Consider the following 21,100-nt stretch of genomic DNA (forward strand, 5'->3'; position numbering starts at 1 on the left):
ACCTCTTAATTTGGAGATATTTTTCATTGATGATCATTTAAAGGAACCTGGTATCATCAAAAACAGATCCTTCTTCCCTAGAAGGTTGCTTTTGATTTATTCAAAAAAGAACTTTGAAAAGTTGTAATCCCAGTTCATTACTAAAGTGACAATAGTTAAGGTCATAGTCTGACTAATTTCATCAGATCCTCCCTTCCTTCCAGAAATGCAAATCACAAAATAGTGTGCCAGAAGCCTCCAGTAAGGTGGCAACAGCTTCTTGATGATGGGAGGATAGGTTTCGTCATAACACATCTTCTCAAGGACTTCCTTAACTTGATCAAAAGAGTACTCAATTGGAAATGCAGATGCATCACCAAATTTAAGTACCTCTCGGGTAACTTGCTTAGAAATAATTACTCGTGTTCCCTTCACCATCGATCCAATAGTACTAGCTCCATCTGCTCCCTGCTTGATGATTGAAGCATTTTTCCAGAACTCAGTAGTCAGATCTTTATGGATGACTGGATTAGCACGAAAGGCTTGAGGAATCCTGTAGTTGTTCAAACCAACCATCATGGATTTGAATTTTTAATGAGCAGCAGGTGGAACCATACGATATCCAGCAACATTGTGAGAGTCTACAAATTTAATTTGCTCTACCATTTATCTGTACCAAACTAGCCAAGTGAGAACTAATTTTAAAATTCATTAAATTAAGTTTAAAATTTGATTTCGGTTAAAGTCAAAGATTTCCATCGATTTCGGTCAAAATTGATCGATTTCGGTCAAAGCTGATCGATTTCGGTCAAAGCACTTTTGAACAGACGTTTTTGGTCAACGCTGGTTGATTTCGGCCGAGAACCCAGTTTTTCGGTTAGGTCTTCATTCGATTTCGGTCGGATCCAGGTTGAACCGAATACCCAAAATCCTATCAAAACCTATTCCAAATTAGTTCTTCGAAAACAACTTTAAACAATATATCCATGATCAATGACACAAAGTACACCAAAACTACTTTAAACAACATATACATGATCGAAAATCAAAAATCTACCTAATTCACTAAACAATTTTCAACAAGAACAACGATTGAGTAGGTTTTAGTAGAAAATAACTCGAAGAGAGAAGAAAGAAAAACAATGATGGCTGCAACAATGTCTGTTTGGGGTTTTTCGGTGAAAAATCTTATTCAGTCGAAAACTTAATATAAATATGATCAAGAAAAAAAATCAGATGGCCCACTTAATCCGATTTCGGCCCAAAGAAAAATACCCTAAATTTTAATAAAAGGGATAGGGATTTCTTTCGATTTTACATATCAAAAACCAAAAACAAAAATTAAAATTAAAATTAAATTAAACACATTTTAATTAAAATTTTTTACTTTTTACTTTTTTAATTTTTTTATTATTTTTATTTATTTTATTATTTCTCCCCCTAAATTTGTGCATAACAATGAAAATATGTACAAATTTAAATAAAAATAAAAATGTAATCCAGAACAAAAACTTTTGGGATCAAACGTTGTAGAGCAAATTAATGAGGTTTATCAGCACACATGTTCATGAAAACCTTTGGTCAATCATTGATATTGCGATCCACGTAAACACAAAGAACTTTTTCAGGACAGATTATGAGTGACAATATATAGCTACCATATTCCTAAATAGACCATTTAGTCTGACAACGACCAAGGATACTGTTGTCCACTTAAATTTAGCCAGCAAAATCTACCAGTCAGCCTTTAGTTATGGGTGCAGTTAATGTTAGTACACTAGAACATGTTCCTCACTTCATGGCATACCCCTGTAATCAAGGAAATTTCTTCAAAATCCTTTACTTCAGGTGAGTAGATAATCATTATGGAATGCATATGTTGTGTCTCAGGTCGGCCGATCACGTAGAGGGGAAAACATATGACTTACATAGAAAGTAGAGCATTTAAGATTTGTAGTAGACAATATGCTAACTTAAAAGCAGTGAACATCATCTAAGTGCATATGCTGTGTCCCAGGTCGGATCTTTTGATCACGCAAAGGGGATAACATATGGTTGACTAAGAAAGAAAGAATAACGGTTTTAAACATACCTAATTTATCAGAACCCCTCAGTTACCCCCTGTCAATACCAGAATTAAGGACACAAGTCCATAAGCCAGTGAGGTGTTGAGCCACAAATCTATATGGTAGTTAGCTTCAATTTAAATCATAGGCCTCCTTGTCTATTTTATTGTTAAATCTATCCAAGCGTTGTATTGTTAGTCAAAATGAAGTTTTCTAAGTTCAAATAAGTCCATATTGTCTAGTCCATTAGTCTTAGTCCTTTACGCCTACCAACACATTAAAGACAGAGTTCAGACAATTCTGTTTCAGTGCTTTACACGTATTTCACTTGCCCTTTATCACTAACTCATATCACTTCCCAAAAGATTGACACAAATTTCCTTTTCTAAACGTAAAACAAAATGAAGGAAAATAAGAAATAATAAACAAAAAGAAATTTCGGTCTTCAAAACGTATCATCTTAAGAAATCCCACAAGCACGAGCTTGGTTTAAAAAAAATAGTCTTTTGGATAATTTAAGATCAACATTATTACCATGGAGAAGAAAAAATTCAGAAAATTCAAACCATAATTCAGCAATTGAAGAAATCCGCATTTGTGATCTTTCCTTTTCCTTTCCCGCAAAGGACATATGCTCTCCATTGAAAAATTTTGAATTTCATGTAGAAGAGAGATGTCCCTATCATGTGCCTGAAACAACCACTATCAACATACCGAAGTCTGATGATATTCCTCCATAGCTGCTCCGGCACAGAGTGTGGGATTAATTTGTTTTGGGCACCCAGTCCATTTTGAAATTGGGTTGACCTTTGCCATCTATGCATGATACGCGTTACCAAGACATATTTTGTTTATCAAACACAGAAAATGAAGAGGTGTTAGAATTTTTAGGTGATTTGGGAGTTGAAAGTTTTGGTACCCATCTATAGTAAGGTTTAACCATTTTCTTGTTTAATTGGATAAATGCTTCAACACTCACTTTGGAGATTGAGACCGATTGCTGAAATGACTTTGAACTTACTGATCTTGGTCTCAAATCAGATCTCTTGTCAGACATGATCCTTTTGTCCTTGAGAGTCTGATTTTTGGTCTTTTTAGCATTCCAATCACCGTTTCTTGAACGTGACCTCGATCGATTTCTTTTGGAAGATCTCCCCTTGGCACGTTCTATGAACCTTGTTTATAGTATGGAGCATATGAACGATATGGGCAATTTCTAGCAATGTAACCAGGAGTCCCACAATTAAAACAAGTTTGTCTTTTTAAATAAATAAGATTGTGGCTTGGTTCTTGTCCAAATGAAGTTTGTTTCAAAGACCTTCCGCAAGCACAAGCACATTTTCCACAAGCACAAGCACATTTGTTAGACTGTTTAACAAATTTTTGTGAGTTGAATTTTTCAACAGTGGGATTTTTATCATCAAAATTTTTTGAAGCATTTTTAGTAGAACTAGAATTATTTTTTTTTCTGCTCAAACCCATCTTGCATTGTTACTTTATCTGCATATGAAGTAGAAGCATTAGAATCATTCACATTAATACTCTCGGTTGGGCCGGATTGTTTAGTATTAACTGAAACAGTGACAGAAGGCATATCATTTTGAACAGATTTTTCTGTCTCTGTGGTTTCAGAAGCTGAAGTATAGTTATCATTAAAGGGAGGTGGTACACTGTGATAACCTATACCCTCACCCTGTATGTCTTTCCATTTTAATTGTTCGTCTATCATTGACTCAACAATCTCACTTGACACATCGAATTTCTTAAAATTAAATTCATCATCCTTAAATTTATTCTTTAATGCATCAAGTTCGGCAGTTAAGTTTGCAATTTTACTCTTTGGCAAAACGATAGTGAACACATTTGGTGCTGTATTCTTCTTTAATCCTGCTTAAATCTTTATTTTGTGCTTCTAATTTTTCTTTAAGCGGTTTGTTCACTTTCTTGATTTCATATATTTCATTTTTAAGGTCAAAAACCTCAGTAACTAATAATTCATTTTGTTCACGGTATTTATTTATTTTACTTTCACAGGACTGAGAGCATGAGACTTCATTAACCTCCTTGGGACTGCTGTAAGAACTCATTATTAACCAACAAACTAGAATCTGATTGATCTTAACCAAAAATCAAAATAAATACTCATTGACCGAAAACACCAATAGTCAACACCCTTTTGACCGAGAACCTTAAAGGTCAAAATTCTGACCAAAATCCCTGAAAGTCAAATATTGACCGAAAACAGTTGGCCGAGAACTATATGTTTTGGCCAAGAACTCTTCCCTTTTACCTTTGTACCGAAAACACCAAGTGGTTGCCTAAAACTCTAAGACCTAGCCGAAAACGAGGTTTTAGATCGAGTTTCCTTAGCCAGTGAATCCCAAAATTTGGTAAATTACCAAAAATGATTTCTAAAGTAATATCTTCCAAAATTAGTGAAGAACACTAAGAAAATGATGAAAATGAAGAACAACAACATGATGAACACCAAATCCTTTTTCAATACATCCCAAAAACACCACAAACTAATTAATGTTTTGAAAAGCAATTGATACCAAAACAACCTTAAGTCGTTTTTAAGGCTGTGATACCACTTGTAAGTCCCTGAACTTGGATCAATCAAGGTACGAATGCAATAGTTTGATTAATGCGGAATCGTAATCAAACTATGATACGAAACAAACAATGAAATATATCAAGAACACGTTTCAAAACAATGCACACAATTCTATTTATTAATTGTCAGGTACATTCAATTAATCTTCAACCGTGAATAGACTCCAACTCACCAAAAACGCATTAACCTCAAATGACTATACACATACCATATTTATACTAAGACCGATAACCTAAAGCTCAAACATAAATGGCCCACCAAAAACACACTAAGCCTACCGAGAACCATATAATACATTCAAAGCAAACAATAAAACACAAAATATAGCCCAACATTTTGGTTGTGAAAATGGGATGTTACATTATAAAAAAAATGAATATACTATTGTTCATGATTTTTCATCCTCGTTCCATAGAGATACAAAACTGGAAAAATGGTCCCTATGATATGCATTTTTTCTGAGGTCTAGTCCAAACCTCGGTTTTCTTGGACCAACACTTCTTTGAAGCATGTTTGTACATGGTTTTGGTCCCTCGAAAAACAAAAAAGAATAAAATGCCCTCTTGATATATTTTTTATATTTAATTTTAAGTTTTATTAATAAATTAAGGGCCCATCTCTCTCTGTCTCTCAATCCTATGAAGATAATCCATCAGAACACCATCGTCATCTTCTTTAACACTTCATCTTCTTCAAAAATCAAAACTATGCCCCCGAAACATTTTCGGGTTTCTTTTTGATCAAGAACTCCACACACAAACACATACACACTTAACATACTCCGTTGAATCGGTCAGGAAATCAGAAATAGTGGATTCATTAACCTCCAATATCATTGGCACCCTTTTGCTTCCATTCATTCTTCAAGATTCATAATGATAATAGTTCCTGAGGGTTTGTGACGTCGAGAACTGATGAGACCCTGGTCATCATAATAAATCATCGACTAACCTTCCTTTTGTGCTCTAATGACGAAGTCATCAATTCTACCACCACCATAGATACGCTAAACTACTGCCATTACCACCTCCAACGAGGTTTCTGACCCAGGTATGGAAAGTTTGTTGCCTCCAACAACAGATTCTAAGAAAGTAGGTTCTCTAACAACACCTCTAAAGGACACATAATAGAGAACTAATTTTTTGCGTGTGTATTCGGTTGATTTTATGTGTGTTGATCGGATCTGATTCTCTCTGTGTGTCAGTGTGTGTTTTCATAAGATTTGATTTCATGTGTGTTGATTAGATATGGGCAAACTTAAGAACAAACCTAGACATGGAAGGTTTGTTGTGTGTTTATGTTTATCTAGTTTTGTGTGTGTGTGTTCGTATGTTCATCATATCTGAATTTGTGTGTGTCTTAATCAGACAAGGGCGAACTTAAGAACAAAACCTAATTTTGTGTATGGTTTTTTTTCTTGGATGAATTTTGGAGGAGATGAAGTGATAGAAAAAGTTTAGGTGGAGATGGATGTGACACATGGTGGAGGTGGCGAACAATGGTCGAATGGTGGTCGTGATGGAAGATTTTCTTGAGTGTTCTTGCATCTATGAAGATGTTCTTGGGACAAGCCCAAATATATATATATATATATATATATATATATATATATATATATATATATATATATAGAGAGAGAGAGAGAGAGAGAGAGAGAGAGAGAGAGAGAAAGACGGGGGTGGGGGCAAAGGTCCCCAGTTGTTTTTTAATTATTAAAATATAAATATTAATATTAAAAAATGTAAAAATAAAAATAAATGGGCTTTATATTCTTTTTAGTGTCTTAAGAGACCAAAACCATGTACAAACATGCTCAAAAGGACTGCTGATCCAAAAAAACCGAGGTTTGGACTAAACCTCCGAAAAATGCATAAGACAATGACCATTTTCGCAGTTTTGTCCTTTTTTTTCAAAAAAATCCGATTTCATTTTCTTTATTTTTTAAAAAGTTATGGTCTATTTTTTATCGAAAAAATTAAAAAATATACCAGAATTCATATTTTTTTAGTACTCATTAAACATAAATTTATATTAATTTAAAAGGAAATCGAAATTTCAATTCAGATTCACATTATGAATTTGCTCAAATTAACAATTTAGATTAACAGTGTGAATAATAGTAAGTCAGTTCACATTGTGAGTTCTAAAAATTAAATTATATACAGTTCAGATTCACAATGTGAATAAATTCATTTGTTGATTTTACAAAACTACTTTATGATTACTCAAAACGTTAAAATATTATAAAACTATTTGGAAATATGTTTCGATTTATATGTAAATATCATTAAATTAATTTCTTAATGATCACAGAGTTGAAATAATAAGCTAGATTCATATTGTCAATGTTAAAATTGAAATATTTACAGTGTAGATTCCCCATATTTTTTTTAACGATGTAGATGTTTATTAACAGAGGACCAAAAATTGAGATTTTTGGTATAATTTCTTTTTTTGGATAAAAATAAATCTAAATATTGAAAAAAAACAATAAAACAAAGTAAGTTTTTTTTTTTTTTTTTTTTTTTTAAATTTGTTTTTATATATGAGCATGGATCACTATAGAAAGATGACGAAAAAACGCGAATAATCGTATATTAGATTTTTTTTAAGTTAAAAAACATTTCCTAAAAAAATTTAAACGAAAAAAATAGGTGACTTTTTTTTTTATAATCTGGTGCATGTATGTCCAATGTACACATCTACAACAATTCTCTTGGTCGTTGATCATTATGATTTATGACACCCACAATTGGTTCATTGATTTTTGTTAATAATGGTTATCTATTGAACACCACACACCCACCCACACACACACACATACACACACACACACACACACACATATATATATATATATATATATATATATATATATAGTAGGGGGTTCAATAGAAAACGCTTAAACTCTACAAACCCTACAAAATCAATAGAAATACATAAAATAAAATACTTTGATATATCTAATATTTTTTTACTTTAAAAATAGAGATATCGAGATTCAACTCAGCCACATATTCCTCATTTGTTGCTCTAACGCTCCATCGTTCGACACAAATGGATAACGCCTAATTATAAATGACTATATGTTAGAAATTTATAATCATATATGATTATACATGGCTATACAAATATGAATAATCATAAATGATTACAGATATATGTTTGTTCACAAAGTAATTAATCATATACGATTATGGCGGTTGTTAGTTGCTGACACAGAATGTCGCGGTGGCAGAGGTGAAGGTGGTAGAGGTGACAAAGATATTAGTACGGGATTGGTTGGTGGCAGAGGTGGTGGAGAAAAAAGGAACGGACTTGTAACATCCGGATTTCCAGGCATAGCAATTTGAGTATTTCTTATTGAAATATGAGAAGTGACTCGACGAGTTGACGCCTCAACTCGTTGAGTAAGATCGTGACTCGGTGACCTGTTTAACGAAGGGATTTGACGAGTCGGGTATCTGACTCGCCGAGTCAGTGCTGTTTAGGAAAACCCTAATTGTCCGGGTTTAGGACCTATTTAAAGGACCTTATGGCCTTCTATGGCGGCCACCTACACCTTGAGAGACTCCTTTTGAACCAGAGAGCTTAGAGAGTGGAGAAGAGTCATCTTGAACCTTTTTGGTGTGACATTGCAAAGGAGAAAGAGAGTTCTAGCAAGAGGGACCAGAGGAGGGTGATGTTCTGAGACTTTGAAGCATGGAGCTTCACTTTGAGGTAAAAATTCAGATTTTTCCTTCTATATGGTGTTGATTGCATGAATCTAGGGTTTCTTGACCTTTTTCTTTAAAGGAATATGGAGTATATGAGGTCCCAATGGGGAATAAGCCTTAGATCTGGACCTTAAGAGGTCAAGAGAGTCCCAACCTTCCAGATTTATGCAGTCCCGTTGGGTTTATGGATATAAGTTGCCATTTTAGGAGCTATTTCTTCATTTAGGGACATATAAGCATTGCATGAGCTTAAAGATTGAGCCTTTGCATGATTATTGGGTGTTAGAAGGCCAAATCTATATGTTAGAGAAGCAGATCTGACCTCATAAGGTCATTTGAGTGTTATCATGGAGGAAACTCGCCGAGTCCATATGGGGACTCGACGAGTCGAGTCGGGTTGCCCTACGATTAGTGAGCAGCGGTAACCCGTTGATTGAAAGGCTAGCTCGGCGAGTCGAGGGAGGCCTTAAGAGGATTCTGAGAACACGTTTGGACTCGCCGAGTCACCCGTGTGCACTCGACGAGTCTTGTCAAAGCTTGACCGTTGAATAAAGTTGACTTCAGTTGACCTTAGGGTTTTGGTCAAGTTGATTTAAGAGAGGTCAAGATAAGGTAGAATGGTCTTCTATCCATTCTTGAGAGATGAGGACAAGATAAAGTATTGATTAGAGATGTTATCATTTTTATAGGAGGATACTAGGTTGGGTTATCGAGCACGAGAGGATATCCAACATCATCCGAGGTGAGTCTTCTCACTATACTTTACCTAGAGTGGTAATTAGAGTTATGTGACAGAGTATTTTGTATGCCATTTATAATATGTGATACACTGCATTATTTCTATGTGATTTATACTATGTATGTTTCAGAGTTTATAGAGTTAGGACCGGGAGGTCTACAGGGTTAGGACCAGAGGGCCCACAAGGTTATGGGACTGGAGGGTTTCACTGAGACACATTGACCGGATGGTAAAACATAGTTATAGCCTCGAGTGGCTAATATGTGTTGTATGGGGTATTTTGAAGAACTCAGTAAGCTCTATGCTTACCGTGTTATGTGTTATGTGTTCTAGGTTTCTCTCAGTATCTTGGGACGGAACCGGCTTGATTGTACACACCAGAGAATGAATTATATTTCTAGGATCCTGGATATTCGAGTAATTAATAAGGGATTGTGTTTAATTGTACACACCAGAGAATGAATTATATTTCTAGGATCCTGGATATTCGAGTAATTAATAAGGGATTGTGTTTTGTAAACCAATAAACGAGTTTTTATAAAATGTGATATGATAGTTGTATGATATTAAATGAAAATTTAGTGTTGAAATTTATGTTGTTACAAGTTGATATCAGAGCCTTGGTTTGAGGGATTCGGATGCAACTTCGGGTAAATCTAGACTCAAACTGAGGATTTGAGAAAAAATTCAAAAGAAATGATTTTCTAAAAACGAGCAAGTGTTTCAAAGAGAATAATGAGAAGGAGCAGTATGTACAATCAGCCAGAGCCCGAACGGTGATTTCCCAAAATACCCTTACTTTTGTGTTATGAAATATGTTATGAGATATTATGCATGCTAGAGATAGGGTTGGTGTTTCATATTTTAGGACTAGAGTGGCCTGATCTATGATGCCTTAGCATAGGAGTTGTTGTTATCTATGAGGCACTTTCATGTATGTGCTGAGGGAGAGTATCCAGTAGGAATCCTTGTAGAGAGGGATTAGAGTAGGGGAGTGATCCAGGAGAGATACCTAGATGAGCATTTGTGGAACCTATCGGGAGAGTAGCTAGATACCCGCGAGGGGTAAAGTTGCAGAGTTTAGAAATACCTTTTAAGTATGAGTAGAGCAAGTGGAGTTATCACCTAGAGTGGGTTATACGTGGTTAATCGATGCCCAAATGTTGCTTGCTTCGTGCTATGTGGGATTCCCGATGATGGGAGTCGGCTACCAAGTGAATGTGACAATATTCAGGAGGTAGATGACTGGCATCATAAGGAGTCTCTCAGCAACTGATGGCGGAGAAGTATGAGAAACTAGGAAGAGCCTAGGAAGTGACCTTAGTCAGATGAGTACACTGACAGAGTGGAGAAATTTGCTGGGGAGTGAGCAGCGCATGATGATATTGGTAATTGAGAAGGTTGAGCAGATACTTAAGGAATCTGGGATGGTCCGTGTAGAGAGTATGGGTAGATGTGGCAGGTAATATGGACCTGTACTACTGAAAGCAGAGGACCCATACTCGATGTAGGGAGGATTCCAGAGGTTCTAAGTATCAAATCGAGAGATGATGTCATGGTTCGAGTACCATGATTGGTAGCAGATTGAGAGATGATGCCATGGTTCGAGTACCATGATTGGTAGTAGATCGAGAGATGATGTCATGGTTCGAGTACCATGATTGGTGGCAGATCGAGAGATGATGTCATGGTTCGAGTACCATGATTGGTGGCAGATCGAGAGATGATGTCATGGTTCAAGTACCATGATTGGTAGCAGATCGAGAGATGATATCATAGTTCGATTACCATGATGGGTAGCAGATTGAGAGATGATGTCATGGTTTGAGTACCATGATTGGTGGCAGATCGAGAGTAGTCCTGACAATTGGGTTGGGTTTGGGTTAACAGGTCACGGGTTGGTGGGTTGGCGGGTCAGAAAACATAAACTCAACCCAACCCATATAATATATTGGTTGATAGGTTGGCGGGTCACGGGTTGGTAGGTTGGAAACCTCAACCCAGCCTAACCCATATACCCGTTTAAGTATATGGGTTCGCGGGTTTACAAGTTAATGGGTCAAACCCAACCCATCTAACCCGTTTAATAAATAAACAACACATTTAAAAAAAATGAGGGTTTTTCAACAAAAATTCATAAAATGATTAAAGTAATTAACATAAAAATAGGTTTTCAACATAAATTCATAAAGTCAATAACATCCAAATAAAAATGAAAAAGGAAAACATTCATAGAAAGTGGATGTGTTCTTCGTTCGTGACTCGTGAAATAACGAAATGTATTTTTTCTTTTTCTGATTAACCACCCACAAACACAGATTGGTCACATATGAATACGAAAAGAATACAATGATACGGAATATTATGAATACGGATGGAAATCAAATTTAATTAATAATTAAATATATCATTATATATATATATATATATATATATATATATATATATATATATATATATATATATATATATATATATACGGGTTGGCGGGTTGACCCGCGAACCCAAACAGATAACCCAATCCAACCCATGAAATAAACAGGTTGGTGGGTTGGCGGGTTGACGGGTCAACAGTCTCAACCCAAACCCATCTATTTTCGGGTTGGGTCAATGTCGGGTTATGGCTTGGGTCGAGAGTTGCCACCCCTAATCGACAGATGATGTCATGGTTCGAGTACCATGATTGGTGGCAGATCGAGAGATGATGTCATGGTTCGAGTACCATGATTGGTAGCAGATCAAGAGATGATGTCATGGTTCGAGTGCCATGATTGGTAGTAGAACGAGAGATGATGTCATGGTTCGAGTACCATGATTGGTAGCAGATCGAGAGATGATGTCATGGTTCGAGTACCATGATTGGTGGTAGATTGAGAGATGATGTCATGGTTCGAGTACCATGATTGGTAGCAGATCGAAAGATGATGTCATGGTTCGAGTACCATGTTTGGTGGCAGATCGAGAGATGATGTCATGGTTCGAGTACCATGATTGGTAGCAGATCGAGAGATGATGTCATGGTTTGAGTACCATGATTGGTAGCAGACCGAGACATGATGTCATGGTTCGAGTACCATGATTTGAGACAGATTGAGAAGAGAGAACATGACTTGAGCACCATGATTCATGGAAAATCAAGGGGTGGCCACATGGTTCGGGTACCATGATATGTGGCGGTTAGTGCTTCTGGTTTTACCGATTATTCTTTGGTGAGTGTCTAGACAGAGGTCGGATGTGAAAGAGTGTGGGGCCAGAAGGCCAGGATGAATGAGTTCTAGTGGAGCATCCCCTGAGAGGGAAATCGAGTTAACTCCGAGGAGCTGTTAGTGATATGCTAGTAGAGTCGCAAGGCTCAGGATTGAGCAGGGTTGGTGCGTTATGGAAGAATACGGTCTGGGCTGGGCAACCGACCGATAGTGGAGATATCACTTTCTGTGACCCGAGTGGTGCTATTTTCGTTTCCTGTAGGAGACGTAAGTGGTGTTGAGATTTCGGTCTCTGAGTTTGGGAGTGAGCCCTGTGGGATTGCATTGATGGTGATCTTCAATCAGAGCATATGGCAGTAGGTTTGCCCCGAGGTAAAAATATAGCTTGATCAGGTCGTCGGTGAGGACTGAGATGGTCAAGGACTAGGATACACCCTATTTGAGTATAGTAGGGCATGCATTAGCTACAATATCAAACGATCAAGAGGAGTAAATCAGGGCGGTGACTCTTATCGTCTTTGACGGGTATCGAGAGTGGGAATGAGAGTGCCACTCTTATGATAAGTGACGAGATGGAGCATTGGTTGAGGAGTCGAGGATGAGGAAAATGATAGTTCGTTATTTCCAGACTAAGAGTCAGGGTTAATATTGGACTGTTGGGAGGTCCGATGACGGAATGGTGTGAGATTCTGAATGACTAAGAGGCAGTCATTATGGGAGGTTCTAAGGATTTCATCCGAGATTCGGGGTATTTGGAGTTGCTTGACCTCTGGCGGGGAGATCATCGAGAGTTGTGTAGCACCTTCCAAGAGTAGGTGCGATGTTACTGGTGGAAATAGTCTGGAAGATATATTGTTGGTGCACTAATTGGTGACGGTTCGAACCTTAAGTAGGGGAGAATTGGGTATTTTTTTGAGAGGATCAAAGATCTGTTCGAGATCGGTTAGAGATCTGGATATAGAGACATGCGGTGCAGATTCATGTGATCAGGGTTATTGATGATTGAAGCGAGGTACAGAGCGAGTTAATGCATGTAGTATACGTTGGCTAATGAAGAATGTCTCCACAGCAAGCGGCCATCGGTCGGAGACCTTGTGATGGACAGGAATTCTTCGAGGAGGTTGGTTCGTAGGGTTAGTTCTGTTGGATTAATGTCTAAGTCCATAAATATAATTGGTAAGACTTGACCCGACCCGACATGGTCCATTTGGGTTGCATGGCATCATGCATTTAGATAGACTAAAATGAGAGAAATAACACTTAAGTTTGGTTAATATATTATAAGTTCTAATATATTAATAAGATTATTTAATTAGTATTGATCAAGTATTAATCTAGATTAATTAAGTGATCAAAAGAAGACTAATTAAATATATGGGTTGATTGTGTAAATCATCCATACTTGTATAGTGGGATAAGACTCCGTGGATTATGAAGTTGGGCTAAAACCCATAAGATGCTCCATGGTATATTTGAACCCATGGATCCAAGGAAATGGAAAGCCATTACAATTAGGGTTTACCCTAATTGTCACTAACTATATAAGCATCTTATTACGGACAAAATCGGCCAGTATGTGTGAGGAAAAAGGGCTAGCCGATTTTCATGAAGTGTGGATTTCTCTCTAATCTATTCCAAGTGTATTTGGTGTTGTGTGAACCATTTGAGGTGTCACACTTGGGGCACTAGGCACTCAAGCTTCATGAAGACTTTCTACATCAAATAGGTATATAATTCTAACTTGATATATTCATATGAATCAATGTTATTATGAGAGTTAGGATGAATACCTTGAAAAATTCATATTTGCATGTATAATAGAGGAAACATAGATCCAAAGTATTTAGGGTTGCATGTACACTTAGGAGTGTTAGAATGCTCAAAACCCAACAGTAGTATCAGAGCCTAGACTTGCTTTCTCTTATACTTGATACAAACTGATTTTTTGAAGCCAAGAATCTGTCAGGACCTGAAACTCCACGAGTTCTGGACGAAAACTTGACGAGTTTGTGTCCCAGAATGCATATCTTCTGTAAGTCCCCAAAATTGCTTGTGTAGCATTCAGATTCAATTGATGGTGCATAATCCCAATCAATTGGATGATGTCAGATCAATATAGAAGAGAATGAGAAGAAGAATTAAGATGAATCTAATGATGTATTCAATATGAATGATGCTCCTTACAATAGATTCTCTCACAGACACTTCTTCTCTCTAACTTTCTCTCTCTAGAACATGCTCCTCTTTCTTATTCTAGCCATACACTCCTCACCCTATATATATAAGACATGGGCCACCAGCTGCACACGAGTGTACAGCCGCACACGCGTGTGCGGGGTGTGCGGCCGCACACACATGGGCAGCCGTACACAGGGTGTGCGGCCTCACACACATGTGCAGCCGTACACAACCACAAAATTACAGAAAAATATATTTTCCCATAAAAGCAAAGTATAAACCATATTTTTGACCTAACAATCTACCCCTTGGTTTATAGCTTTCTTTTCTAATTGGCCCAACAAACTCCCCCTAAAAAGTGGGTGGCTTTTCTTGTTAATCTTCATTGGGAGCTTCGCTTCAGCATTAATCTTCAAATTTCTTCACAGCATCAAGATGAACATATGAATCTTCAATAAATGACTTCATCTAGAGCAGTTGGGATTTCTGCAGAATTTGACATTGAACACACATTGGGTGAGGAGGCTGAATGTACTGATTCTTGAAAGATAGCGCTTTCAGCTTGAGAATCTTCAGAGAGAACAATGGAGAGAAATAATCTACCGGATCACTTCAGCAGGTTTAAGATAGCAGCAGATTGATTGAGAAAGCTTCAATGCAATCCGTCACATAATCTTTAAGAACAGCTTCACCTTGCTTCTGGGGTTGAAGGATTGAATGTTTAAAGAATAATCTTTATTTCTTGCTTCTTCGAATGAAAATTCTTCGATGCTCACGGATGAAGCCTTGGCTCAGAAAATCTTCCATACAGTCTCCACGAGTCTCATCTACGTCTGAAATCACTTTTCAAGACAAAACAAAACTAAAAGAAAAATTAGCACACAAAAAAATATTTTTGGATTTTTGATATTTTCTGAAAAAATAAAACATAAATAACACTATTTTTTTTTTGATTTTTTAATTTTCTATTTTTGTTTGATTTTTTATTTTTCGGATTTTTGTTTGATTTTTGAATATTTTTTTAATTTTCCCCCTAAATTTGTGCATAGAGGAAAACTATGAACAAATTTAACAAAAACAAAAAAATATTTGGGATCAAAGTTGTTAGACAGTGTTAATCCGTTTTTCAGTATCTTCCAAGGTTGTAAAAATCGTTCAGCAGTAGTTCGGCGGTCGGCTGACGATAAGCGATTAATTGGGCAAGGCAGGGATTAATCAGAGATTAATCGGGGACCCTTAATTATTACTAAAATTAATTAAAAATTTAATATTCCCTAAAAAACTAAGTATTTGAAATTTTAAAATTTTGAAAATTTTAGTTTAATATTTTAAAATTTGAAAATTTAAAATTTTGGTGTAATATTTGAAAATTAAAATTTTTTGAATTTTAAAAAAAATTCCCGCCTATGACTGCCGAGACCGCCAAGGCTGACTTTGACCGATTTTGACCAATTTCCGCCAAGCACCCTAATCGTAATCGGTTTAAGGCCGCCAAACGATTAATCACCGATTAATCGGCCGCCAAGACCGATTTCTGCAACACTGGTATCTTCCCCTTCATAAATAGATCTGGTCGATCGCCGGTATTGTGGTCCACTTTAAGCACGGAAAATTGTGACAAATTTTGGACATGTTATAAGTGACAAGACAAGTTGATCCTAGATAAAACTTCCTAAGGACCATTTATCTGACGACGACCAAGGATATTGTTGTCCACCTAAATTGAGCAGCGAGATCTACAGACAATCTAGAATTGTTCAATTTTAGATGTACTAGAACATGTTTCCTGCTTCCTGATATACCCCAATAATCAAGAACTTCCGAGATACTCCTTACTTTACGTGAGCAGACTATTATTCATAGAGAGGATAGATTTAGATTATAATTAATTATAGTTTTAGAGGGATTGAGAATTAGAAGGTTGCATATGTTGTGTACCAGGTCGGATTGTTAATCACACAAAGGAGACAACATATGGCTAACAGATAGGAAGAATTTCATAGATATAAGATGCAGAGAAATAGATTTGCATATGTTGCAGTCCAGGTCGGATCTCTTCCAATCACGTAAAGGAGGCAACATATGACTAACAGTAAGAAAGAAAGAAAATAATTTTCTACAGACCTACTTTATCGGAATTCCCCAGTCCCTCCATCAATACTGGAATTAAGGACAGAATCCGTACATCGAGGAAAAGTAAAATCACAGTTCTAGATATGGGTTCTTTAATGTGACTGGTGGATTCTCATGCATATCTCCCTACTCAACCTATCCAAGCGTCGTATTGTCAGGCTAAACGGATCTATCTAGGTCAAGATTTGTCAAGTCATTTGAATTCTTAAGTTCATCTTTGCCTAGTCAAGCCCATTAAATTCTTCGTACCTACCAGCGCATCGAATACAGTGCCTAGACAATTCAGCTTTGGTATGTTACACAGATTCAGATTACCTATTATCATTTTTTGATATCACTTCCCAAACAATAACTACTAAATAAAAACTATAAGAAAATGAAAATTGTCTTTAAAATGAGTCAGAGTAAGATAAACTCAGGAGTATAGAGAAGAAAACACAAACCGTAATTCACCGATTGAATTTGCATCCAGAAGGTCTGAGAACAACACGCATAAACTCAGAACAGATCCGAAAATTCTTCACATCGTTAAGCACAAACCCCAATGTGTGATCCATTCCTTTCTTCCTATCCTGCAAAGGACACATACTCTCAAACAAAGTTCTGAGTTTTGCACAGCTGAGAGATGTCCCCTATCAAGTGCCTGGAACAGCCACTACCAACAAACCGAAGTCTGATGATATGCCTCCATAGCTTCTCCGACACAGAGAGGGATCAATTGGTCTTTGGAACCCAGTCCATTTTGAAACTGGGTTGACCTTTGTCATCCTTTTATGGTACTCTCTCCCATGACACGTCCTGCTTATCACAAACAGAAGATGTAAAAATATTAGAATCGTTAGTAGATTTGGGAGAGTAAGCCTTTGGAACCCATTTGTAGTTGGGTTTAACCCATTTCTTTTTTCATTTTGATGGGTGGCTCAGTACTTGCTTTTGATCTTGATGTCGTCCGTTGAGATGACTTTGATTTTGACTTCATGGGAGCATTTCTTGGATTTGGCTTCTTGGCCGACATTCCCTTCTTGCCCTTGGGATTCAGATTCTTGGCCTTGTGGGTTTGATTTTTCGCCTTCTGTGCGTTCCAGTAACGATTATCTGAATGTGACCTGGAAGAGTTTCTTTTAAAGTATCTCCCTCTTGGTGTTTTCTGCCAGCCATGTGCATAGTAGGGAACGTATGCGCAATTAGGACAGTTTCGGGCTATGTGACCAGGTGTTCCACAGTGAGAAAAAGTCTTTTTCTTCACTGTGGAGTTGTTTCTTCCTGCCCCTGGTGGCATATCCTTGCCTCATTTCTAATTGTTCCCACAAGCACACTTGCAAAAAGCCGTCGGCTGCTCTTGTTTTGGAGGCATGTATTTCTCAGTAGCAGGTTTAGAAGTAACTGAGTTAGAAGCAACAGATTCAGAGTTCAAGGAGACATTTGTTTGTTCAGTAGTATTTTCCTTGTTCTCATCTTCCGCTACTTTACCTGCACAGTAAGTAGAAGCATTAGTATCTTTCGTCTCAACACCTTTAGTTGGCCCTGATTGTTCAGTCTTAACTGAATCTGAAGTAGAGGTTTGGCCATACTTAGCAGACATTTCTTCCTCATTGGTCTCAAAGGGTGGGTTATAATTGTGATTAAAAGGAGGTGGCACACTGTGATACCCTAGACCCTTGGTTTGATTATCTTTAAAACTCAATTGATTTTCTACTAAGGACTCGACTGTCTTACTTGATGCAGTATAATTTTTGAAACTAACATCAATTTTCAAAGCGTCAAGTTCCTTAGTTACAACAACAAGTTTTCTTTTGATGTGATCATAATTCTCACACTTATTGCTGTAATCTTCTTGCAGTTTTCGGAAATCCTTAATTTTGGCTTCTAATTGAGCTTTGAGGGGTTCTGTCCTTTCCTGAGTTGATATCCTTCGTATTTTAAGTCCTCATTCTCTCTCTTGATTAGATCTATTGATTCTCATAAAAATTTTAATAGTTTTAACACAAGATGGAGAGCATGAAACTTCATTTACCGGAATTGATGTGGAACTCATTTTCCATTTTAAATTTTTTTTTAATTTTTTTAATTGCCCTTTGACATAAAAACAAAACGAGAAAGTCAACATTAAAATTCAAATTTAAAAAATCAAACTTAAAAGTCAAACCAAAAAGCTAAATTTGAAAATTTAAAAGTTAACCGAAAAAGTCAAAGATTAAAGTCAAAGGTCAAACTTGAAAGTCAAAAGCAAAATTTTAAGGTCAAAAGATAAAATAAAATCAAAAATTCATAACTAAAAAAAATTTGTGATGAAAATAGAATTTAGAAATAAAAGAAATTGATTTTTGGGCTGAAATTGACAATTTTGCGAAAATAGATGCGAAAAGGAGTGTTTTTGAATTAAAATCGAGGGGAATGTAACAAGATGCTTGCTAGAAGAGCTGGTAAGGGATCTGAAAGATCAACCAGAGGACCCAAGTTCGAAGCTTGGCAGCCCCAAAAACGTTTCCGCTTTTTTTTTTAATTAAGTAAGCAAGCTGCTACGAAGTGTATAAAATTTAAAAGAGCAAGAAGTTTAATAAGTTGCCTTGGTAGATCAACTGGTAAGAGGTGTGTTTGATGACTTAGAGGTCCTGAGTTTGAATCTTGGGTGCCTCAAAAATTCCTTTAATTTTTTTAAGTGTACACAATGCGAGCCGCACACCGAGGCCTCACACTCCGAGGCGCACACCTTCAACAGATTCGCGAAAAAAGGACATTTTTCACCCTTTTTTGCTCCAAATCTCGATCAAAAGAAACCCGCCCTAATTTTCACAGAACTATCCAAAAACGCTATTATCTTTTCAAAATAAGACCAAATAAGCTCTAGATATGACAAAATTGACTGATACAATCCAAGCTCTGATACCAATTGCAAGTCCCCAAAATTGCTTGTGTATCAATCAGATCCAATTGATGGTGCGACATCCCAATCAATTGGATGATGTCAGATCAATATAGAAGATAATGAGAAGAAGAATTAAGATGAATCTAATGATGTATTTAATATGAATGATGCTCCTTACAATAGATTCTCTCTTTTTTTTTAATGATAACTAATCATGAAATCCATTAACTGAAAATTACGATTTTGCAATGATTCTAGCAATTGAAATAAACTGATGTACATCAATTTCCCAAAATCAATCACAAAATCCTAAATCGGTTATACCATTATAACCATTCTACCAAAACAAAATAACTAACATCTGATAAAATCTTAAATCTAAGAGCTTGTAAACTCGGTGACAGCCTTGGTACCTTCAAAAACAACATGTTTAGCCAACACACCAGGAAGAACAAGTATAACAGCGGTTTGGATTTCCCTGGAAGATAAAGTATTCTTCTTGTTATACCTTGCGAGTTTCGATGCTTCCTGAGCCAATTTCTCGAAAATGTCATTGATGAACGAGTTCATGATCCCCATTACCTTGCTTGAGATTCTGATATTAGGATGAACTTGTTTCAGAACCTTGAAGATGTAGATCTTGTACGTCTCCACCGACTTCTTGTTTCTCTTCTTCTTCTTGTCTGCTCCGGCGGCCGATGCGTCCTTAGGGAGCTTCTTCTCGGTTCTGGGCTTCTTCTCTGCCGCCACTGCAGGCTTCTTCTCCGCTGCTGCCTTTGGTGCCATTGTTGGTGGGTTTTGACTGTGTGTTTGTGTGTGAGGGGAAGTTAGAAGTTTGAACGAAAGCGTTTAAGTCCCCAAAATTGCTTGTGTATTAATCAGATCCAATTGATGGTGCGGAATCTCAATCAATTGGATGATGTTAGATCAATATATAAGATAATGAGAAGAAGAATTAAAATGAATCTAATGATGTTTTCAATACGAATGATTCTCCCTACAATAGATTCTCTCATACACACTATTCTTCTCTCTAACTTTCTCTCTCTAGAACATGCTCTTCTCTCTCATTCTAGCCATACACTCCTCATCTTATATATATGAGACATGGGCCACCAGCTGCACACGAGTGTACAGCCGCACACACATGTGCAACCGTACACAACCACAAATTCACAGAAAAATATATTTTCCTAGAAAATCAAAGTATAAACCATATTTTTTACCCAACATCTTCGTGCTTTTTGGCTGGAATTGGACTAGGAACATTACCAAAAGCTGTTTTTGGACTTGTAAACCTATTTTTGATGTGGTAATGTTCATGCTAATCCAATTTCAAAGATAATTGTCAATAGATTCATGTTTTGTATTAGTTTAAAAGTTATGCTAATTACATGAAAAAGTTTGATGTGAATTATCTTTGTTCATATGAGTTGCTTAGATTAATAGATAAGTTAATTGATTATGTGTTTTCAATCCATTTTAATCTAAGAGATGATTCTAAAATGTGTTTGTGTAACTTGTCCTCAAGTTACATGAAAGGTCACATATAAGTTTCATAAAACTCATAAAAGTTGGCAATGGTTTCAAAAAATGAAGA

General features: G+C 36.6%; 1 protein-coding gene across 1 annotated transcript; it reads right to left on the reverse strand.

Annotated features, from left to right (window-relative positions):
• Positions 1–19,714: 19,714 nt before the first annotated feature.
• On the reverse strand, positions 19,715–20,335 carry LOC111879740 (histone H2B). Its single transcript, XM_023876176.3, has one exon. It carries the CDS (start codon positions 20,284–20,286, stop codon positions 19,879–19,881), a length of 408 nt encoding a protein of 135 aa, XP_023731944.1. The 5' UTR covers positions 20,287–20,335; the 3' UTR covers positions 19,715–19,878.
• Between the last annotated feature and the right edge of the window lie 765 nt (positions 20,336–21,100).

This window comes from Lactuca sativa, chromosome 6 (assembly GCF_002870075.4).
Source record: "Lactuca sativa cultivar Salinas chromosome 6, Lsat_Salinas_v11, whole genome shotgun sequence".
NCBI lineage: Eukaryota > Viridiplantae > Streptophyta > Magnoliopsida > Asterales > Asteraceae > Lactuca > Lactuca sativa.